General features: G+C 39.9%; 1 protein-coding gene across 6 annotated transcripts in view; it reads right to left on the bottom strand.

The window, feature by feature from the left end:
• The window catches only part of KCNIP4 (Kv channel interacting protein 4), a 968,730-nt gene that overhangs the window by 31,541 nt on the left and 912,366 nt on the right, over nucleotides 1-24,823 (bottom strand). For all 6 annotated transcript variants that reach the window (XM_005884863.2, XM_005884866.2, XM_005884865.2 and 3 more), the window contains one exon: nucleotides 502-571. In XM_005884863.2, the coding sequence (XP_005884925.1) occupies nucleotides 502-571 (70 nt within the window). The remainder of the gene's footprint in view (nucleotides 1-501; nucleotides 572-24,823) is intronic.

The following is a 24,823-nucleotide window of genomic DNA, read 5'->3' as shown; positions in this document are numbered from 1 at the left end:
AGCTCATCGATAGTTGCTCATTTGTAAGTAGTTTACTTTTAGGATATAGTGAAACTCATGTACCCTTGCATGCTGTATATTAATTCTTCTACATCATGATTAAAAATGTAGTTATACCCTGAAAGATGAACCAAACCGAAGATTGCAGGCATAAGTAGTCAGCAAGGGATTAGGATACAAGATCAACACCCAAAGAGAAGTGACCTCACCCAATGGCCATGTAGGTCCATGCCTGCTTCACTCCCCATCACAGGAAGAACAATGAACAATTACTGATGAGCAAACACCACAGAGAAAGTTCTAGAACATGGGGTTGAGGCTGAAGCTCAGCCTGCCCCACACAGACCAAGAAAGAGTGTATATGAAGGGTAAGAGAGACAGCTGCATGATTACCACAGTGCCCCTCCCCAAGGCCAAAGCAGCACCAAGTGGAAAAAGAAAAAGAGATTGCAAGCATAATTCTAACCGAGAGTACGTTAACAAGTCCTCATCCGTACTCACCTCCCTGTGGAAAGAACTGTGAGTAAATCTCTTTGAAGGTGTCTTCGTTAACAACACCGCTGGGGCATTCCTGGAAAAAGTGGTAGAGAAGCAATATGAACAAAGTGTTCATAAAATTAATTTCTTGCACATTTTTAAAAAACAGAGCTGTCTACCATGGAAAGCTGCACCAAGAAAGCTAACCATCCAGCCTTTATTACAAAGAGAATCAAAGCACACTATAAAGTTTTCTTGTCCCAGTTCTCACAGGAAGACAAAAAGAATTGAAGATGTAAAAGTCTTTGCATATAAAACTACGCTGCTGCTTATAAGAACACATACATTTATTATCAAAGAAGCAAGAGAAAATGACATTGTTTTTCATAAATCAAGCATATTGCAAGGTGCCTATGATATGGGCTTTGCTAGATCTTGGTGCTGTGTTCTCTGGAGATTTGCTGACCCAGAAAATCTTTAGTTCAATGAGAAAATGGATGCTCCATTTGGGTCAAAGGTGGCCTGGCCTAAGAAGTTTCTACCAGGAGTCATTACTAATTTCAGTTAACAGTTTGTAACAGTTTGACCTTGAATGAGGCAGGACCACAGAATTTTTTTTAATTTCTGGAGGGGAGGGTCTGAAAAGAAACAGGCCTGAAGTTAATAAATTTCCACCTTTGTCCCATGGGTAGAATTATTTAAGACTCATGGATATTGATCTTGGGAACTCCAGTGATGTTGGACTGTTGCCTGGTGGGAACCTGGGCTCCCTTGGGTCAGTTGTCACAGGACCCCCAAACTGCCTGGCATTCCCCCAGGATTCACTGGAGAAAAATCAGGGGTGTGTTAATGACCTTGAATTTAGGGTTGAATATTCTGTGTACTTTAACTTTGACACTGTTCCTGGGCTCTTCAATAATCATCTGTTGTGGTTTTCAAAGCTTCTCTTTACCTTAAAAATCATTGTCCACTCACTATAAAGTTCATTTATTAATTTGATCTTTCTTTACTCAAATATGCCAGTTACTTATAACTAGTGTGCTTCACATGAGAAATTTTTTATTTTCTCATTCATTTGCTTGAAAGGTTGGAACTCTGATACATAAATAGAATTTTAAATAATTTCAATATGAACTTGTGTTTAGAGAGCTTGTCAGTGTATTTCTCTCCCAATTAATTTTAGTAATAAACCTATGACTTGGGTATCTCCAGTCAGTCACACAGGCAGAACTGGAGGCTTTGTAGTAAAGCACCATTATTAGCTAGCCCCTGGGAGAGCTGGCATGTGAGTTTGGGACATTCCAGGTCACCACAGGTTTTGGATTAGATGAATCCTGTGGAAATAATGACCCCCAAGGACCAAGAAATAAATAAATTATTTAATTAAAAAATGAGCAAAAAAGCAAGCAAGCAAATTGTGAAGATTAATTTTATGTGCCAACTTAAAAAATGGTACACATGGACTATTCTCTACCTTTTATCATGGAGTGGTTCATCCACAAAAGTGGCATCTCCACCTCTTCATCAAGAATATATAATACTCTTTGTAATACTTTAAGCAATAAGACAATTAAAAAAAAAGAATGAATTTGGCCAGGCCATGTATACAGCTAAGTGTACATGATAGACGATGTGACTGTATTAGGTAGGTTATCTCTTGCTGCTATAACAAATAGGCCCTTCAATATGTAACAAATTAAACAGAATGTAGTCTATTTCTTGCTCATCTAACAGAGTTGGGTGGGTGTACAGATTAACTGATGGTTCTTCTGAGAGTCATTAAGCGAGAGAGGCTAATGAAAGCTTGGCTATGTTCAACACGTGCCTTCTAAAGTCTCTATGATTGTCTTATCCAGAAAGAGAAGAAGACCTTGAGAAGTGTGCATGGAAGGTGTTTATGGGCCAGGTCTTGAAGTGGCAGACATCATTTCTACTCTCATTTTATGTTAGAAATCATTGAATATGTCCACCCCAAACAACAAAGAAGTCTCATGTGTCCAAGACAAAGATAGAACACAGACTTGGTAAACTGTTCGCAATGTCTTAGAGCAGCGGTTCTCAACCTGTGGGTCGCGACCCCTTTGGGGGTCAAACGACCCTTTCACAGGGGTTGCCTAAGACCATCGGAAAACACATATATAATTACATATTGTTTTTGTGATTAATCACTATGCTTTAATGATGTTCAATTTGTAACAATGAAATTGGGGTCACCACAACATGAGGAACTGTATTAAAGGGTCGCAGCATTAGGAAGGTTGAGAACCACTGTCTTAGAGGCTTATCTGAAATACACTTCAACTGTCTGTGTTCTGAAATAGATCTCCCACTGGTGCTTCAGTATCACCATCATGAAATCATTTAGCAGTATGAAGTCTTCTCCCCTGGTGTCATGTTACAATTATGACATTTTTAAGCTAACATGTCCAATAAGGCTTCAACATCTCAGGATATATTTTTTCATCAGGACTTCTTTACTCTCACAGGAAGGACCCAAGAAGAAGCAGAGCTGCTAAATTTCGGGAAAGCGAGAAATCCTCACTCTTCTATACTTTGAGAAGATAATATCACTTTCTATAAGCCCCCATGATTTGTATATTATATGTTCTAATCACATTTTGTCTGATTATTAACAAACTAGCTGCCCAGTGCATGGATTTGTGCACTGGTGGGGTCCCTCGGCCCAGTTTGCGGGGATCAGGCCAAAACCGGCTCTCCAACATCCCCTGAGGAGTCCTGGATTGCAAGAGGGCACAGGCCAGGCCGAGGGACCCCACTGGTGCATGATCAGGGCTGGGGAGAGACTACGGGAGGGCTCCAGGGCGTGCCCGGCCCATCTCACCCAGTCCTGATCAGCCGGACTCCAGCACAAGCTAACTTACCGGTCGGAGAGTCTGCCCCCTGGTGGTCAGTGCACATCATAGCGACTGGTCGAATGGTCAAACAGTCAGAGGGACAATTAGCATATGAGGCATATATATATATATATATATATATGATTATTCTGTGAAAAATATGCTGTTTACAGAAAAAAATTAAAGTCAATAAAAATTGCCCATAATTTTACTACTGTAAGATATTTTGGTCACATATATAAGCGTATATTAATATGCTTTATGAATAAAATTTGGTATTGTATCTTATTAATTTTTAACTTTACAAAATATCCTGAACATTTCCATATCATGATTTTTAATGGCTGCATAATAATGTACCCATTGAATTTACCACACTGTTGGATATTAAGGGGATTGCAGCATTTTTGACTACATAGGAATAATGATGTCATTAATATTCTAGTGCATACATCTGTGACTGCACCTGTGGTACATTCTTTGTGACTCATCCTAACACCAAAGGGTTTAAGCCCTTCCTATGCACAGTCTCATTGCTTCCTGCAAAGACTGTACCAATATCTGCTACCTCCACTGCTTTATGAGAAATTTTACATCTAGAGGAGCTGCTGACCAGAATCACATGGGGATTTGACACACACCAAATTCCATGAGTAAACAGCAATAATTTGCTTCCCTCACGAATCTAATTGTCATTCTGAAAATTGCCAGAGGATATCAAGGCATTTGTACAGCTCTCTCCAAGGGATAAAGTGATGTTTTCATGAAGACAAGGATGCCTTGGGAGCAGTCTGTAGAGCCATATTATCACAATAACAACTGTTAACTGAGCCCATATTCCATGCCTGCTTATAGACATCATGTCTTTGGTCATTTTCTACTGACCTCAAAAGGTAGGACTTATTTAGAAATGAAAAAAATGAAGCTCAGAGAGATTAAAATTAAGTAAAATGTGGGATGACAGTTTTTCACAGAGCCATTCACTTATTTATTCTTTCAACAAATAATTATTCACTGACTTCTATGTATTAAACACTATTCTGCTCATTCTTCTGCCTTCATTAATTGCAATGTTATCCAGTGTCTGGATTATCATCTGTTTTCCATTAAAACTGAAAAGGTGACCTCCTGGTAAACCATCAGTGGAAATACTTCCTTTGGAAAGACACACAATGTTTGTTTGCTCCCAGACCCAAATGAAACCATTTCAATTAAAACTGGGGATATTGATTAAAATGTATATATAATGAATTGCAGTTTGAGAATTTGTGGAAAATGTTTTTGTTTTTTTGTTTTTTGAGAAATTATTGTCTAGTCCAGCAAGGACCTCTGTACCTTCCTCCCTACTACATACACCTTAATTATGAATGGCTAGACACTAAAGTGCTATGGAAAAAGTGGCACTTTTTAGGTCAGGTTAAAATGAACTATTCCATCAAATGGTAGAGTGTCTTGGGGCTTTGCCTGCTGGTACATTAATCTATTATGACCAGAGAGTGATTTTTTTTTATTGCTTCTTAAACACTTCACCATGATACGATCAGGATGCAATAAATGTGGAATGAGATTTTCTTAGCCCATAGCTGCCACTCATCTGTCAGTTGGTGAGGAGACATTTGCCTTTTGGGGCCTTACACAGGTGTTTCCTAATGATTCTTTTCGGTCCCTTCAGGTAGTGCAGTGACATCAAGTGAAGGTGAAGATCAGTTGTAAATGTACACTGAATACTTTGGTATTTATTATTAATGTCAGTACTAATAAAGTAGTGATTTTTATAATAATAACATGATGATGGTGATGATAATGATGACAAGCAGCGGATACATAGGAGTACTTTCTATGTTGCAAGCATTGTGTTAAATGCTTTACATGGATTATGTCATGTGAATAAAGAGATGCTAGCCTTACCTCCACTTTACAGATGCGCAAACTGCCTTAGAGGGAAACTGCCCACGTTCTTATAATTAGAAAATGGCAGAGTGATATCTATTAATCACAAAATCAGGAAACTTGAGTGTTTAAGCAACTTCAGAGATAACTCTATTCAATGGCTTCATTTTCAAAGTGAAGAGATTGAGATTAGGTTAGAAGAATTGTCCATTAGCCACATGGTGTGTCGCTGAGCTTTCTCTTGTGTCTGGGTTTCCTGGGGTTAGGCTGATGTGTGGATACCACAAATGCCTTCATGTCCACGCAATAGCTGGTATGTTCTGCTCAGCAGCATTTAGTATAATGCAGTGGAATGCTTACGCTCCTGGGCTCTGGAGTTAAGGAGAAGAACCAACTTGAACCCCTGCTCTGACACTTAAAAGCTGTGCAGCTTCAGACTAATTGTTTGATAGAAGAATCTAAATCTCATTGTTCTCCCCTGTAACATGGAGATAACTATTGACAGAGGAATCTTATAAAAACTAATTAAGATAATGCATGTTATGTTATCTTAACCCTCTTCTTTGCACATCATATTGCTCATTAAATATTAGCTATTAGAGCCATAGTGACAACCAAGAATTTGGTAGGCAGAACTCCTTTATACAGAGTCATGGTAACACCAATGTGGCTGCACCAGGGTTAACTGGTATTCAGCAAAGCAGTTGAACCTGGTAGAGTGCAGGTCTGATATAATGCAATGAGCCTGTAAAGCAGATATGAGTTATGCCTCCTACTCCAGCATTATAAATTGAATTTACTCTATCGAATATCTTCAGAGCTTACCCTCAAAGGCACGGGAATACTGCAATTGTAAATGACAGCTGAGAAGGATAAAGGCCACCACTGGAAATAAATGTCAGTAGAAACTCAGGAGTCTTTTATCCATTGATTTAAAGGAGAGTTTTCCCTAAAAATGCTTAGGTGAGTACATTCAAAATACAGTAGTCCATGTAGAGTGCTTTAAAGAGAGATCCATGTAGCCATAGAAAATTGCTAAAGGAATTATTGTTTTGAGCTGTATCATGAATCCTTGTACTTCCACTACATAAGAAAAGAGGGATAGGTGTGAGAAATGATGACATACATAGATGCTTAAAAGATGTGACATTGTCCAAATCATAAGAGGGGTCTGTGAGGAACTATAAATAAATGTCAGTAGAAACTCAGGAGTCTTTTATCCATTGATTTAAAGGAGAGTTTTCCCTAATAATGCTTAGATGAGTACATTCAAAATACAGTAGTCCATGTAAAGTGCTTTAAAGAGAGATCCATGTAGCTATAGAAAATTGCTAAAGGAATTATTGTTTTGAGGTGTATCATGAATCCTTATACTTCCACTACATAAGAAAAGAGGGATAGGTGTGAGAAATGATGACATACATAGATGCTTAAAAGATGTGACTTATCAAAATCATAAGAGGGTCCTCAAGGAACTATGTATATCACAAGGACTTTTAGTTTTACCCCATGACACTTTTGTACCATAAATCTCTCTGGATTCCTGAAGAGGTACCTCTAAATGTTTAATACTAGTTCTGATCCTGAGCAGATGGCATACGCTAGAACAGACTGATTTATGGGAAGAGGAGATTTCAGCCAGTGGAGTGGACAAATATTATTGAGAAAATACATCTGATTTGCATACCACTGCAATCACTTTTAGAGCATTCCACCAGAGTTCTGGCAACTTTCAAGAAGACAAAAGGCTAGAGCCAATGAGCTGAAAGGCCTTTCTTATTTTAGAAGAAAATTACATGAGTTTTTTTTTTTTTTAAAGAACTCAAGTTTCTGCTTATAAAGAAATCATTGAAATATTCTGGACCTCTGGGTTCCAGTCTATAAAATGTAGAAAGTAACAGATTCCTGGGGTTGGGTCTAAGCCCTGAACCTTTATTGGAGTGCATGTTGAATTATTTGATTGAAAGAGCCTTCAGCATAATTTCTGAACTTTCAGAAATTCAGAAAGATTTGAGCAGTAGGACTGGGATTTGAACATGAGTTTGACTAAAAAGTCTTTACCATATATCTAAGTTCCCCCCAGAAAGGCAAATGTAACTATAGAAAAGAAAAAATACACTGATGGAGAACTATTATCCCAGTATTTCTCAACCTCATTAAATTCACCAAAAAAATTTTACTAATATAGTGGAACCTTGATCCTTGAACTTAATTAATTTTAGAAGACTGTTCGAGAAGTGATCTGTTTAAAAATGGAATCATTTTTTCCTATTAGAAATAATACAAATTGAATTAATCCATTCCAGACCCACAAATGATTCCCTGCTTTCACCTTTCTCATATACAGTACATAAATAAATACTTCTTAAATTTATCGAATCCCCTACTAGCTTTAAGTGAATCACTTTCAGGACTTATTCCAGGGGTATCTTTTAGGAGGTCAGTATGCTTATCTCACTTAGCATAATGCTCTCCAGGTCCATCCATGCTATTGCAAATGGTAAGAATTCCTTCTTTTTTATAGCAGCATAGTACTCATAGTGTAGAACATACCACAGTTTTTTAATCCACTCATCTGCTGATGGGCATTTAGGCTGTTTCCAAATCTTAGCTATTGTAAATTGTGCTGCTATGAAATACCACATGATCTCACTCATTTATGGATAATAAAACACATTATAAACTGATGAACAGAAATAGATACAGAGGCAGAGAAGCATCGAACAGACTGTCAAACTACAGCGGGAAGGCTTGGGGGGTAGTAAGTGATCAACCGAAGGACTTGTATGCATGCATATAAGCATAACCAATGGCCGCAAGACACTGGGAGGTGGGTGAGGGCATGTGCCGGGGGGTGGGGGAGGCTGGGGGAAGGTCAGTTGGAAAAAAAAAGGGGACATATGTACTACTATTTGTAATACTTTAAACAATAAAAAATCCTTTAAAAATAAATTTAAAAAAAGGAGGTCAGTATGCAGCATCTTCGCTTTTTCACATACCTCTGCCTCCGAATTGCGGTCACTGGCTCACTGCATAGATACAGAGGCAGAGGAGCATCAAACAGACTGTCAAACTAAAGCGGGAAGGCTGGGGAGGGTTGGAGGGAGGAGGTAAGAGATCAACCAAAGGACTTGTATGCATGCATATAAGCATAACCAATGGCCGCAAGACACTGGGAGGTGGGTGAGGGCATGTGCCGGGGGGTGGGGGAGGCTGGGGGAAGGTCAGTTGGAAAAAAAAGGGGACATATGTACTACTATTTGTAATACTTTAAACAATAAAAAATCCTTTAAAAATAAATTTAAAAAAAGGAGGTCAGTATGCAGCATCTTCGCTTTTTCACATACCTCTGCCTCCGAATTGCGGTCACTGGCTCACTGCTTTCGTTTATCTAAATCAACAGTTTTTCTACCTCTTCAATTGCCTGTGAGCATTGTTTCTTTCACACCTGAGCAACATTAGCACTCTTGATGGCCTCTTTATGTCTTAAAATAGTGAAAGGGTTATCAGGTCAAACACTGAAGTTTTGTTCCACAATCAAGACATTGTTTCCAAGAACAACTTGGTCGAGAACAGAATCTTTCGAGATGGGAGATGTTCGAGAACCGAGGTTTGACTGTAATTTATTCAACAAATATTCTTAGACTGACAGGTATGATACCCAGCCATTTGGAGTTATAGTCTGTGGAGGAGACAAACTTTATCTACACATTCACGCAAATAAATGATCATAAGAAAGTCTACCCGGGCAAAATAGCATGGGATATCTAACGACTTTCACAAAGTAATTCAAATGTCACAGGTGAGGAGATATGGAGGAAAGAATCTCAACTTCCTCAGGTTATTTGCTCTCCTACGGAAGGTGCAAGGTAAGGTCAAATCCAGCTCTAACACATCACATATTCCTTTACTTCCGTTTTCTTACCAATTCTGGGGAAAGAATATTTTGTCCCTCCCTCAGGTATTTGCCTCTCAGCAAACTACAATTTCAGGAGTAGCCCTGAGTCTCTGAAGCTTGGCTGTCAGTGGAAGGATTGTTTATTCTGTTTAATTAAATTCTGTTTGTTGCAAACACTTGAGAAGTCCCTGCCCTTTTTTGCCTTAGAGCGATTCTTCAGAGGTTTTTCTCTAACTGGCAAGGGTCACAAGAGCTGCCCCAGAGGACGGCTGTGCGTGGACTCACAGTGCTTCCTGGCCCCCTCGAGGGCAGCGTTGCTCAGAAGGACACCCTAAGCCTGGGCTGGGAAGAGACTTCAAAGGGGTCTCTGGAGCTCAGAGGATGCCCGGTGTAAGGGTTGAGTCAGCCTCAAATGTGCCGAGTGTTTTATTACAACATAGAGGCACAAGGGGGCAGCAGTGCCCTCCATGAGAGCCAGAAACTGGATTTCTAGTTCCCACCTGGGCAGTTCTTTCCCTAAGCTTTGTGCAAGTCCGACTAGATTTCCTTCCAGAAATCTATTTTTCCTTTATGAAAGGTGACTGTGAGCTCCTGCTCCCAAGTTAGGTATATAAAAAAATTAACCATTTCAGGGAAAGGGACCCAGATATTATTATATCTTCCATCCTAGAAATTATAGTTGGAGTAAATCAGCCTAAAATTATAACCTCTCTTTTTTTGCAGTTGGTGATTTTGATCATTTTAGTTACCAAAAATCTGTAGATTGTATTCGTAAGGAAGTAAGTAAATAAGCAAGACAACAACAAAAATTGCAAAGTTTGAACCTAAGAGTCTTATAATTTTCTTAAGTTCATGTGGGCTCTGGAGTCAAACTTCTTGGGTTTGCTTGGCTATATTGCTGGGGAAAGATTTAAATCTTTAAAACAGGAATAATAATAATAATAATACCTATCTCAGAGTTATTATGAGGTTTGAATAAAGACAACCCATATGCAATGTTTACTGCAATCCCTGGCACTAACTATGATGGGGGTTGCTTCTGTAATGGTGGGGTCACCATTGTGAACCTGTTTAGTTTATTGTCATCTGTCATTTAAAGGAGGATATTATATTTTCCCTTGTTAAATGCCATCTGCTTATTTAATCTTAGAGGGCTTTTATAATCCTAAACCCATCTTCCATTTTCTTTTTTATTGTTCTAAATTTCGACCTTTGGAATTTGATAGCCCCTGGCTTAAAGTCTACTCACATCACTTACTAGTTTTTTGGGACTTTAAATAAGTTACTTAACATCTGCAAACCTGCATTTTCCTATAATTCATTTATTCATCAAATATTTTTGAAAGAATATGTCACAGAGTATAATAAATGTTGAGGATAGAGCAGTCAATAAGGCAGGCGAAGACCCTCATGGGGAGGTTAGAGTCCATGAGACAAGGCGTACATAGAACAAAGAGCTGCACAGATAATCATTTAGCTGCAGTTGTGATAGGTATTACAAAGGAGTGTGGGAAACCAAGCTAATCCAGGGCTATAGGGAAGACTTCCCAGGGGATGTGACATTTGAGTGACTTTACAAAGAGACCTGAAGGATGAGTACCAGATAGCACGAGCTGTGGGGATAGGCCAAGGTCATATATAAAGCCTGGAATATGTTCAAGGACTAAAGAGATGCAAATGTACCAGAAGGGATAGTCTCAGACAAACTTAGTTAATTCAAGAACTGCTAGCTATGTTCAAGATCAAGGTCTTTGCTATTCATGTGATGGGGGTAAAGTACCTGTTTTACAGGACTCTAGAGAGAATTCAGTGATGCTTTACATAAAGTGCCCAGCAAAAGTCCCAATCACAATTTACAATAGTGCTCTTAGTGCTCTTCCTCTTTTTTTTTTTTCTAATCCTGCCAGTGCTGAACTTCTAAGTCTGGTATAGTATGTATTCAATGCATAATTATTTAGCATCTGCTCTGTATCAGGCTCTATGCTAAAGAAACAGAAAGAAAAGGACAGACATGGTCTTGCCCTTGTGGAGTCTTTCCTCTAATCAGCTCTTATGTTTTTTTGTGTGTGAATTTATTTCAGATGAACAAGAGTTTCAACATAGATGGGAATTAAAGTCTCTCGCTGTCACCTCCCAGAATTGGGGAAAAGGAAAACACACAGAATTAAATCACATTACCATGGGTTCCAATGTCAATAACTTGGGATTATTAATTTGTAAGTAGGAGCTACTGTGTCTTTCTTTGTTTTAGCTAATCTATACTAATAAAAGGGTAATATTCTAATTAGACTGGATGTCTTCTGGACAAAGCCACGGTGGCAGGGGCTGAGGCAGAGGTGGTTAGGGGCGATCAGGTCGGCAGGGGAGCAGTTAGGGGGTGATTAGGCCAGCAGGGGAGAAGTTAGGGGGCAATCAGGCTGGCAGGGGAGAGCAGTTGGGGGTGATCAGGCCAGCAGGGGGAAGCAGTTGGGGGTGATCAGGCCAGAAGGCAGAGACAGTTAGGGGTGATCAGGAAGGCAGGCAGAGAGGTTAGGGGCGATTAGGCAGGCAGGCAGGTGAGTGGTTAGGAGCCAGGAGTCCCGGATTGTGAGAGGGATGTCCAATTGCCGGTTCAGCAGGGATTGGGCCTAAACCAGCAGTCGGACATCCCCCAAGGGATCCCGGATTAGAGAGGGTGCAGGCCGGGCTGAGGGACACCCCTCCACCCCCCTGCACTAATTTTGTGCACCGGGCCTCTAGTGATGAATAATAATGATGATGATAATTTCTACAATGCATATGTGTGCATGGTGCCATTGATTAGAATAGACTCCTATACTTACTATTGAAATAGTCACTAAGACCTCCGTGAGGAGCTAGCATCTTTCTGGAAGGCTGGAAGACTGGCAAGCTAGTCAATAGAGCTACTACCTGTATGGATATGTTTACCCTGAAAGTCTAAGTGGTCTAAATCTTATTCTTTTCTGCTTACCTGTTTTAACATATTACATATTACATATATATTTATTTACTTAACAGAAAAAAATCTTGACTTCTCAAAAAAGTTTCAGGCATAGGAAAGAACTATCAAATCACAGGAGTCTAACACTTTCACTCTTTAAAAACGAAAACGTATTTTTATTGATTTCAGAGAGGAAGGGAGAGGGAGAGATAGAAATATCAATGATGAGAGAGGATCGTTGATAGGCTGCTTCCTGTATGCCCCACACTGGGGATGGAGTCTGCCACCTGGCATGTGCCTGACAGAGAACTGAACCAAGATCTCCTGGTTCACACAATCACTGAGCTACACAGGCCTGGCTGCCACTTTCACTCTTCATTTACTTTTGCACGTTTTGCATTCTTAGAGCCCGTGGATATTCAAGATGCTTATTTGCAAATATGGTGAAGGCATTATTTCAATCAGAGAGAAATTGTCCTCAAAACTCATATTACATAAGCTTGTGATAACAATGCTTCCTCTCTCTAGTGAGGCATAAAGCTACAGGCTTTATGTTGTTGCCACATAATGAAGGAAAAATAATGCATATTTTCTTTAGTATCTTGCAGATATTTTCATTTTCTGGTTCATTAGCTGTTAACCTTCATGCTTTCCAGAAAAAGTTAGTGTTTGGATTTAAATTATGATGGTTTTACCTCATAATTTTTGTGTTTTTTTCTTCTTATTTTTTTTTGGGGGGGGGATGAGAAGTTTACATGGTTTGGACTCTATATAAGCTCTCAAAATATTTCAGAGCTCTTTTGCTTTAAAATAGCCCAGCATACTTAGAAAGAAGAGGGGCATTTCTTCTGGTAGTTATAACATTCAGTTAAAAAATAATTTTCCCCCAGAAAATTAGGATGCTTATATTTTATCTATTTTTTCTAATTACACTTTTGTTCCAACAATAAAAAGAACCACAAAAAATACTCAAAAATTTGTAGAGAACCAAAAAAAGACCTGGAATAGCTACAGCAATCTTTAGAAAGAAGAACAAGTTGGAGGGATCACAATACCAGATATCAAGCTGTATTACAAAGCCACTGTAATCAAAACAGCCTGGTACTGGCACAAGAACAAGCATCTAGATCAACGGAACAGAACAGAGACCCCAGAAATCAACACAAGCTCAATTAATATTTGACAAAGGAGACAAGAACATACAATGGAGTCAAGACAGTTTCTTCAAAAAATAGTGTGGAGAAAATTGGACAGATACATGAAAAAAAAAAAAAAGAAACTAGACCGCCAACCTACTCCATACACAAGAATAAACTCAAAATGGATAAAAGACTTAAATGTACGTCATAAAACCATAAAAATCATAGAAGAAACCATAGACAGCAAAATCTCATACATCTCTCGTAGCAATATATTTGTGAATACATCTCCTAGGGCAAGGGAAACTAAGGAGAAAATAAACAAATGAGACTGCATCAAAGTAAGAGACTTCTGCACAGTAAACAAACAAACAAACAAACAAAAACAACAACCATCAACAAAATGAAAAGGGTGCCCACTGTATGGGAGAACATATTTGGCAATGATACATCTGATAAAGGGTTAATATCCAAAATATATAAGGAACTCATACAACTTAACAAAAGGAAGACAAACAATCTAATTGAAAAATGGGCGATGGACCTAAATAGACACTTCTCCAAAATGGACATACATATGGCCAAGAGACATATGAAAAAAAATGCTCAAACTCACTGATCATCTGAGAGATGCAAATTAAAACGACAATATGTCACCTCACACCTGTCAGAATGGCTACCATCAATAAATCAACAAATGACAAGTGCTGGCGAGGATGTGGAGAAAAGGGAACCTTAGTACACTGCTGGTGAGAATGCAGACTGGTGCAGCCACTGTGGAAAACAGTACGGAATTTCCTCAAAAAATTAAATATGGAACTGCCATTTGACCCAGTGATCCCACTTCTAGGAATGTATCCTAAGAAATCTGAAACACCAAGCAGAAAAAATGTATGCACCCTTATGTTCATAGAAGCACAATTTACAATAGCTAAGATCTGGAACAGCCCAAGTGCCCATAAGTACATGAGTGGATAAAAAAGCTGTAGTACATTTACACCATGGAATACTAGTACTATACTGCAATAATAATACTTTTAAAAAAGGATCTCTTACCCTTTGAGACAGCATGGAGGGATCTGGAGAGTATTATGCTGAGCGAAATAAGCCAGTCAGAGGAAGACAAGTAAAAACAGAACAAAACAAAAACACACACACAAAGAACTAAGTGTAGACTTCTGTTTCTCTTGGTGCATTTTAGTGCTCCAGGAGATAACAGATGGATGAGGGAGAGTTTATATTTTTCTTAGTTATTGTTCCAAAATCTCACCCCAGGCCCAAGAAATGATATATTAGTTTATTTTATGAACTATATTTTCCCAACCAAAGGCTTTGAGCTTTAGAAAGTTATTTCAAAGACCAGCAGGAACCCGAGATGATGCAAAAAAAAATACATATATAACAAAATAAATTAATCTGGAAGAACATTTGAAATTTTAATTTCACACTTCTTCTTATTTATTCAAATCAATTCTATTCAACAAATCTCTATTAAACCCCTGGTATAAGCCAGGCAGATATAAATGAATAAGATGGACTATTCAAACTGACAGTATTTTCTACAGGTTTTCCCCTTTCCACTGGGGATATACGTATATATCATTAGAAAGAGAGATGTTTGGTAGAGAGGAAACACCATTGGATGACTTTTAACATTTGCTTCTCGACTGTAAGGCAGGGTTAGCAAACATCCCTCATCACAAGAGGATTAGAATGGGGGAAGAGGTAGATGAATAAGGCTAGTCAAAGTTCACCAAGTTGGAGACTTTGGTAGGATCAACTCTTAGCTTTGTTAAGTGCACATGGCTTCCTCTACAGGTTAACCAAGAATAGTTTCCTTCTTTGCTTTTTCTGATACTGTGCTTCTTTGACCACTGCTGCCAGTCTTGGGGATGGATTTCTGATCCACGTGCTTCTCAAACAGCTATGTAATGCCCTTAGGAAGCTATATTAGTGTCCCAGATGGAGGAGCAACCCTGTCCAAAACCAGCGATAAGGGATGATCTCTACTGGTAGATCTGACAATGAACTCAGATCATCTTATTCATTTATATCTGCCTGGCTTATACCAGGGGTTTAATAGAGATTTGTTGAATAGAATTGATTTGAATAAATAAGAAGAAGTGTGAAATTAAAATTTCAAATGTTCTTCCAGATTAATTTATTTTGTTATATATGTGTTTTTTGCATCATCTCGGGTTCCTGCTGGTCTTTGAACTTTCAAAAGTACATTTGATAACATACACAATTCTCAAGATACCTTGGTTGTAAATTGAGTGAGACAATTTCAGAGCACAATGAAGGTAATACATTTTATTCATTTAATGTGACTTTTGGATGAGTTTGATAAAAATGCCAAGACTTTGGCTGGTCTTTCAAAGACTATCATCAATAAAGGATAGCATGCAATTAGTGATTTTAAATTTTTCATTATAGTCTTCTATATTTTCCATCTTTCTATAATAAACATAAATTAGTTTTGTGATTAGAAACAAATAAAAAATTTATTATAGAAAGAAGAAAATCATCACCACCATCAACAAACTTACCTTGGTCATTTTCCATCATGTTCCCTTATGAAAATTGCAAAAATAAGTATGACTGTCTCTTGCTCATCTAAAACATACACTGTGGGTTTCTGATATGTCTGGTCACTGGCAATTTCTTATAAGTATTTCCGTCAGCCTGGCAGTGTAGTAGGTGGGCTGCAAGGCGAGGTACCATGTGGTGAAGAGGAACAACGTTTGGACTTGAAGTCACAGGACCTAGATTAGAGTTCTTTATCTTTCCTTGTCTATTTTTAATGGCCTTGGACCACTCCTTGATAACTGTAGCATCTGTTTTCTCAATTGAGGTGGGCCTAATAATAGACCCCTATCTACCAAACAGAGTCTCTGAAAAGAAGTATGAAATATTTTGCAAGCTGTAAAATGCTATAGCCATGTGAGTTACTTTAAAGGACAATTATTCATAGTCATAAATCCTGCTCAGTGACTTAAGGTAAGGGGCCTTGTTTTAGAGATATGTTTATTGTGCAATCAGCAAAGAGGCCCTTTTGAAATGTTAACATATAGATAGGCAGTTAGACACATATAACTGGAAATAGTCAAATTGTAATATCTATCCTTCCTCAGGTTTTATATCCGGAAAGGCAGTTTTCATGTTTCATAATAAGGATGGTATTTACATCTATAAATTTCCTTTCAAATGCTCACACCTCCCAACTGATTTGCTACCAGCAATTTATTTTTTAGACAGTTTTATTCTGATGACAATGGTTTAGTTGAGCACTTTGGAGTTGCTGTCTGAGAATGATATAGAAGAGTATTAAACATTGTATTGTACTTCTGATGCTTTTAAAGATTTTGTTTTCTGCCTGCAATTCAATTTTTCATTTTAGAAATTTTCTCCTGCTCTTCTCATATTGATTTCATTTTGTAGCACCATTAAAGAAGTGTTCAATGGAAAGCCTTTTTGAAATGAAAGTAGATAAGTATATATTTATACATCTATGCATTTTTTGCCCAATGCATTTACTTTTAGTGTAAGGCTATTATATAAAGATTAATTTGCTACTCAAATTCTAATTTGAGCTGAATCAATAGGCACATTTTATTGATTTTTGAGCATTTAGGTCATTAGTAGTTCCATGAATGTTAGCCATAATTCACCTTTAAGTTTACAATGTTAAAATTATTTAAAATTACTTACACTTATTTTCCATATAATATTTATAATAGAAATTCTCACTTGGGATATTCTTTTTTCTTTTAAAAGCAGCTTTGAGATAATTGTCTGGGTGTGCAATTACATTTTTGCACTGAAGAAGGTTTTAATGTCTGGCTATATCTTTTTTTAAAATATATTTTATTGATTTTTTTACAGAGAGGAAGGGAGAAGGATAGAGAGTTAGAAACATCGATCAGCTGCCTCCTGCACACTCCCTACTGGGGATGTGCCTGCAACCAAGGTACATGCCCTTGACCGGAATCGAACCTGGGACCCTTGAGTCTGCAGGCTGACGCTTTATCCACTGAGCCAAACCAGTCAGGGCTGGCTATATCTTAAAATGGGCTACTTTGGTAAAAAGATACCTTCCCTCTTTATTTGTAGAAATTTTACTACATATTTCCTTCCACTACAGTATTTTATTCTTTTCCTAAACACTCTTCATCTGGTATTGTGCTAGCTAATTTATATATATATACTAGAGGCCCAGTGCGCGAATTCATGCACAGGTGGGGTCCCTTGGCCTGCCTGGTGATCGAGGCCTATGGGAGGGCTGGCCAGGTGCGGGGAGGGGCCGAGGGAGGTTGGCTGCTGGCCCCACCCCCGATCCAGGCCCCATCGGCATGGGGGCAGGCCGCAGGGGGAGGGGCCAGGGGTGGTTTGCCAGCCAGCCCTACCCTAGATTGGGGTGGGGGGGCAATAAGGGGCAGGGCCAGCCTGGGTGAGGGGCTGTCGGCCAATCAGGGTGGGGGGCTGATCGGGGTCAGCGCAGGTGGTTGGCCAGCCGGCTCTGCCCCTGATCAGGGTGGGGTGGCGAACTCAGGTGGGTCCAGGCAGGGGGAGGGGCTGCAGGAGGTTGGCCGGCCAGCCCTGCCCCCTATTGGGGTGGGGTGGGGCGATCAGGGGCGGGGCTGGCCGGCAGTAGGGGCTGAGGGCCAATCAGGATATTGGGGACCCATCAGGTGTAGGGCCGGCCAGGGGGAAGGGCTGCAGGAGGTTGGCCGGAAGGCCCCACCCCTCATTGGGCCGGTTGGCCAGCAGCAGTGGGCGTCATAGAGACCAGTCATTCCGGTGTTCTGGTTGCTGGCTTTGTATATATATATACATATATATATCACTAGATAGTAAGGTCTGTGGAAAAAGGAAAATTTTTGGTCTATCAGGTTCACTGCTGTATTCCTACATGTAGCATAGTGCCTAATAAGTAACAAACCACTTCTTTTAAATGAATTAATGAAGGAGCCATCTATCTATATATATAAAAGGCTAATATGCAAAGTGTCCCCTCAGGAGTTCCACCAGGAGACTGGGAGTTTGATTGCTTGCTATGACGTGCGCTGACCACCAGGTGGTGGCATGGAACATAGGAAGGCCCTGGCTGGCAGCTGGCAGCTGGGGAAGGAAGGCCCCAGCTGGCAGCCAGAAGCTGCAGAAGGGAGGCCCTGGCTGGCAGCCAGAATGCCCCCATCTGCCCTGATCGCCGGCCAGGCATAGGGACCCTACCTGTGCACACATTTCGTGCACCAGGCCTCTAGTAAACTATAAGAGACAAGGGAAAGGATGAACCTATAAATACATGAAAATTTAATCCAAATGACTATGCAAATGTTATGTTAAAAAATAAAACACTGAAGTACATTGGAGAAAATATTTATAAATATTGTCCAGACCGTGCCATGATTGCTGTTTTTCTATGTAAGGAGGAACACCTTGGTTCCCATTCGAAAACTAGTCTTTCCACTGAAACTAGCAAAATTTAGCCCCATCTGTCATTGTGGCGCACAGTGAAAGAGACAGAGAACACATAGGGCTTAAGTCGTCTGAGGGAAACTCAGCTCCAAGAAAACAGACAGGGGAAGCAGTCCCGGCACAGTCCCACTGAGGAGGCTGAAGGAGAGCAGAGCCTCCAAAGTAGCATATTTATAGTCTCTGCTCACAGAGGACTTTGAATAAGTGCCTAAAGAAAGACAATGAATCATCCACAAATAGTTATAAGGCTCTGATTAAGTTTAAGAAAGGAATAGCCGAGTGTATTTATCAAGAAGAGCAGGAAGAAATACCCAGAAGATAGTTCAGTAAGTAGTTGGTGAATTCAGAGCAAACAAAAATGGATAAACATACTTTTAGGGCATGCATTAAGGCCTCCTTCCATATTTCCACAGTGTGCATTTAATCTTTCTTTAAAATAATCCATTCATGTGTACAAGGTGGGACAGGGGATGGGGTGAGAGGGAGCAGGCAAAGAGGGGGGAATGGGAGAAATCTGTAATAGTGCAACAATAAGACATACAAAAAATAAATAAAATGAGCATACAGCAAACAAATAAACATAAATTCATTTTCATGTTAAATTCCCAAATTAAACAAGTAAATACAACTTCTACATGTGTTATTATAGTTCTTTATCTACACTAGATAGACAGATCCTGTCTGTCTATTGCAATTGGTCAAACATGATTCTAGATGTTCCTTGGAAGGTTTTTTAAAATGGAATTGCATTCAAGTCGGTAGACTTTGAGTAAAGCCGACTGCCTTCCATAATGTGAGAGAGGTTCATCCAATCAGTTAAAGGTGTTTAGAAAAAGAATGATTGCCCTTGAGGAAAAGGGCATTCTGCTAGCAAACTACCTTTTGACTTGAACTTGGGCTCTTTACTGGATCTCCACCCTGCAGCCTACCCTGCAGGTTTTGGACTTGCCTCTACAGTTGTGTAAACCAATTCCTTGAAATAAATATATCTCTTTCTCTCTAACTAATACAACTAATAAGGAGAGAGAAAGAGAGAGAGAGATAGAGAGAGAGAGATAGAAGATTAAAAATAAAAATTACTACATTAACACAAGAGAATCATAAAAAGAGAGTTCCTTTTATCTCTTGTGAAATGGGCATCAACAATTACTCATAGTGTGGCTATGAAAATCAAGTGGGTACAGATCTGCCAAAATATGTTTAAATCCCTTAGCACTAAATAATGGAGCAGTTCTTAAAATTAGTTTTTCATTACTATTAGTAACTATGTTCTAGTTTCCATTCTATTTTTTGTAAAAGTACTCATTTCCTATTATTATGCTCAGTAATACAGTCCTTCTCTGAGTCATAGCCATAATATTCTTGACAGAGTGACTCAAGACAGCATGTCTAATTTCTCAAACTTGAGAGAAGCTTTTGTTGCAGAATAAACAAGAAACACGGGAATCAGTAAGAAATAAAAACACCAAAGTTTTAGGGCCCCAAATAAAAAATGTTTTTAAGTGAATGTATATGAATGCATAAAACAGATACAGTGAGTAGTAATACATGGAAATAATGTATGTTGCATTATAGGTTGTTTTTCTAAATATCGAACTTTTCAATAAATAGCTGTTTTAATAACCTCTGTGTTCAAAGAATCCAGTGCCCTGTGAAATGAAAATTCTGAAATAAGCAACCGTTCTATATTTTCTATTTCTCTTGAGAAAGTCATGAGCTGACCTCTATTGCTCTAATGTAGAGGATATGAGGGCAGGCCCTCTCACCCCAGCCAGCTAACTCTGTTGTGTAATGATTTTCCCCTTGGCCAACCCTTACAATGAATATAACAACTCAATGTTAGTGCCACAGGCTAAAAAGGACTGCAGTGCCACCGGAGTTTTCTTTTTCCACAGAGCTTAGAATATATCTAAGGGGATATTTTCTGGTTTTATCTGCATTTGCATTCTGCTCAGGTAATAGGAAAAATTTATCTGCTATAGAAGCTGTTACAAAAGTATAAAAGATGCAAGGTTAGAACATATATTTAAAAAATAACACAAAAAGGGAAAACAAAATGGTCTATTGGTTTTGCGCCCTAAGGGCTTCCAACATAATAATCAAGCATGCCTTGCAAGATCAAATTGTGCCTTCAGAGAAGTGCAGTGGTGTGCCCTGGAGTTGACTGTGGCAGAGTTTCCTGTGGCAGAGTTGAACAATTTCCAGGGTGGCCCCCAAATTTCCTGCCTCCTTGTGCACACACCGGCATGAACTTGATGGACTGTACTCTGTGATGAGGTAATGTTATATGGCATGGTTGACCAGTTAACTGTAAAATAGGAAGATTTTATGGGTGGGCCTGGCCTGGTCACAGAAGCTTTTTAAAAGCAGAGTGCTTTCTCCTGCTGAATGAAGAAGAATAAGCCAGTAATGAGAAGCAGGGAAAGTTTGAATCATAATTTTTGGCTAAACAATGGAGGGGGCTAGATGGCAAGGAAGGGATGTTGTCTTCTAGGAGCTGAGAGCAGCCCCTGCCTGTCAGTCAGCAAGGAGAGAGGAAACTTAGTAAAATAGCCACGAACACCTGACATCTGCCAACAGCAAGAATGAGCTTGGAAGTCATTTCCCACTGAACTCCCAGAAAATTACTCATCCTGGCTGATAACTGGATTTTGGCTTTGTGAGTGAGTCCCTCAGTGGAGAACCCAGACATGCAGTGTTGGACTTCTAAGCCACACAATTGCCCCTTAATAACTGTGTGTTGCTTTTAGCCCTTAAATCTGTGATGATTTGCTATGCAGTAATAGAAAAACTAATACATATGGCTTGGGTCCCCCAAAAAAGTTTTTATTCCTTCTTTTACATACATTAATTCATTTGTGCACATACTCATTCATTTCTAATGCAGTCATTAAATGTCTACTATGTGCCGGGCTTTAGGCTTTATCAGGAGTTTTTAACTTATAGGGTAATGTCATGACCCAAATCCTGAAGACACTATGTCATTAGGATTCTAGAATGTAAATTGTCTACTCTCTTTTAATATTATTAAACACAGATAATGTAGACACTCTTCAAGTTGGGAAACATTAAAACAATTCAATGTGTAGTTTTGTGGCTCATTTAGAAAGCTTGGTGGGCCAGATGAAAAGCTGTAGGTATCTCCCATACTTGAAAATGAAGGCAGTAGATGACAGCATTCAGCCTAATTGTTTTGGCAGTGTCACAGGCTTACTGAACTACCCTCTTAGTTTTCCAGATATCAATGACTATCATTCCTGGAAATGTCAAATACATGTCCCAGGAAAATTTCATCAATGTTCCTTCTCAGAGGTGGGGAAGCAAACAGGAACCTGCCCAGGGGTTTGCTGTCAGATCATTCTCCCCAGGTGTGTGTGTCCTGATGTCCACCTGATCAGATATGCAAATCACATGCCTTTGGGGAAATGAAATCCATGATGTCCTCTGAATTTTGCTTATTAGACTGAGAGGCAGCAAATGAGCACACACAGCTCAACATAACGTTATTCTTTAGCAAGAGAAAAAAAAATGGGTGGCCCAAAGCCAGATATTTGAAGGCACCTGCAGGTAGCTGATGGGACAAGATATGAACTGATTCCTGCACAGATACATTCATCAGCCTTTACCCATCTCTTCAGGGAAACCTGGAAGGTCTCTTCTCTCTTTCCTCTTTCTCCCTGCCCCCCTCTTCCCTTTCTCTCTTTTACATTCTTTCTTTCCTCTCTCTCTCCCTCCTTCCCTTTGTTAGTGGTACCTACGATATGGTCCCATTCTGATACTTCATTTCTTCTCATTTTCACATTCTCTTTCTTACCCATCTGACTTTAATCTTTTATGTAATAACTAGAAGCCTGGTGCACGAAATTTGTGCACAGGTAGGGTCCCTAAGCCTGGCCAGTGATCAGGGTTGATCTGGGCCTTCCTTCTGGCTGCTGGGTGGGGCCTCCCTTCTCCAGCTGCTGGCTGCTGGACATGGTCTTCCTTCATTCCACACCGCACCCTGGAAGGGTCCCTAAGCCTGGCCAGTGATCAGGGCTGATCTGGGCTTTCCGGCTGCTGGCTGGGGTCTTCCTTCTGGCTGCTGTCTGGGGCCTCCCTTCCCCAGCTGCTGGCTGCTAGACATGGTCTTCCTTCATTCCACATCGCACCCTGGTGGTCAGCGCACATCATAGCAATCAATCGAACTCCCGGTCTCCGTGTCGAACTCCCGAGGGGACACTTCGCATATTAGCCTTTTATATATATAGATGACTTTAATTTTATGATAATCTAGACATCTCTTCTCACCTACAAACACAATTATCTGCCTTCCCTGGAATTCCTCCTTCATGCATCATAATCACACCATAACCAACAGTTCCCAAGGCAGCATGGCTTTGTCTTTGGCAAGTACTCCTCCTTCCTGGTTCCCTGAATCAGTAACTGCATGTTACAGGCAGATATGGCACTTAGCACTGACTCCTCCCATTCCATTAATCCTCTCTTGTTTTATCTATTTGGCATCCAAACCTGCTTTTTGTTTTCTAAGCCAATATGGCTCAAAGTGTGGTCCCTGGGTCAGTAGCATCCACATCCCCTTAAACTTGTTAGAAAAACAAATCCTCAGACTTCACACCAGATCCAAAGAGTCAGAAACTCCAGAGGTGGGGCTTGTGATTCATGGCCACATCATCTCTCATCACTTATCACTCACATCCTGCAAAAGGCTCTAAACTGATCTCTCAGCCTCTGGAGTTTAATTCTCCATTTGCAGTTCTAATTGTCTCATGAATATTATATATTGGCCATCCAGAGTCTTTTGGATAAAATTTAAAAAAAGCATAAATTCAAAATTACCAGAGATCTGCCTCTTGCCTCCTTCTCTAGCTTTATTGTATCTCGCCTTTCCTTTCTCCCACCCTTTGGAACACAAGCTCATTTAACCCTTGAGCAATAAGTAGAGATATGTTCTTCTGGAGTGCCCAAACTCTCTTGAATCTCTGGGAGCCTTGCAGGAAGTAATTTTCTCTCTCTCCCCTTTCCTATTCCCTATATCAAATTTGGGCTTCTTCTCAGTGTTCTCTATCCCTCTGTGTCACACCAATAATTGCTGCATTTTTAAAGTTAACCCCCTTTGTTTCTTGAAAGATGTACAGCAATTTTGAAATGTAAAATATAGTATTTTTGCATTGGAGCAAAATGCAATGCTTTCTGGGAGCAAACACAAGAAAATATTCATAGTTGTTCCCTCTAGTGGGGTTAGGATGGGGAGATCTACCTATACTCTTGATTTGTTACCATAAGCATGCTTTATTTTTATTACCTAAAAGTAAATTTAAAAATTAAAACACACAAGCTACAGGGTATGTGGATGTGTGTGTGGGGGGAAAAGACAGAGATGTTAAAGGACCAAAAACTGTGCAAAAAAAAGAAGAAAAACAAGGTTTGAAATAAATAAGAACTGGAGAAAGAGGATAAAATGCATATCTTACTCTAGTTTTTACAAAACTATTCTAGTTTTTCTCAACCTTAAGAAATGTATGGGAGAACCAAGATGGCGGCATAAGGTATAAACCTGCATGTGCTGCCCCCCACAACCACATTAAAACTACAACTAAAAGACAAAACAGCTATCATCCAGAACCACAGGAAAGCTGGCCGAGTGGAAGTTCTACAACTAGAAGGAAAGAAAAAAGCGCATTGAGACCGAGTAGGAGGTGCAGAGGCGCCAAGAGCAGAGGTACGGAGGCACGTGTGAGGCAGGCTGCAACTGGGTGCACAGTTTTTTTCAATCAGAAGGGGATACAAGCTCCCGAATGCACTGAACTTGTTTACGGCGAGACTCTGGGGACCCAGACTACTACGGGGAGAAAGTGGACTGTCTGGCAGCGGGTTGGAAAGCGAGGGTGGCTTTCTCACAGAGCTGCTCGCAGGGATCATTGTTACTGTGGGGACGCGGGACTCGGGGACTTGGGGACTCAGAGACACCGAGAGGAGTCGCGAGGAGTTGCGGAGACGGCTGACAACAGCCATTGCTGTTTGCTCTGCCCTGGTGATTCTCTGAGACCCCGCCCCACTCAAATTACATCCCCACCCAAGCTGTGTGCAACAGGGCAAAGGAACTGCCTGCCCTTTTGCAGCCTAACCTAACAAACTGCAGCTGGGT

The sequence above is a fragment of the Myotis brandtii genome, unplaced genomic scaffold (genome assembly GCF_000412655.1).
Source record: "Myotis brandtii unplaced genomic scaffold, ASM41265v1 scaffold869, whole genome shotgun sequence".
NCBI lineage: Eukaryota > Metazoa > Chordata > Mammalia > Chiroptera > Vespertilionidae > Myotis > Myotis brandtii.
The sequence above is the reverse complement of the archived record's forward strand: the minus strand, read 5'-3'. Positions and strand labels throughout refer to the sequence as shown.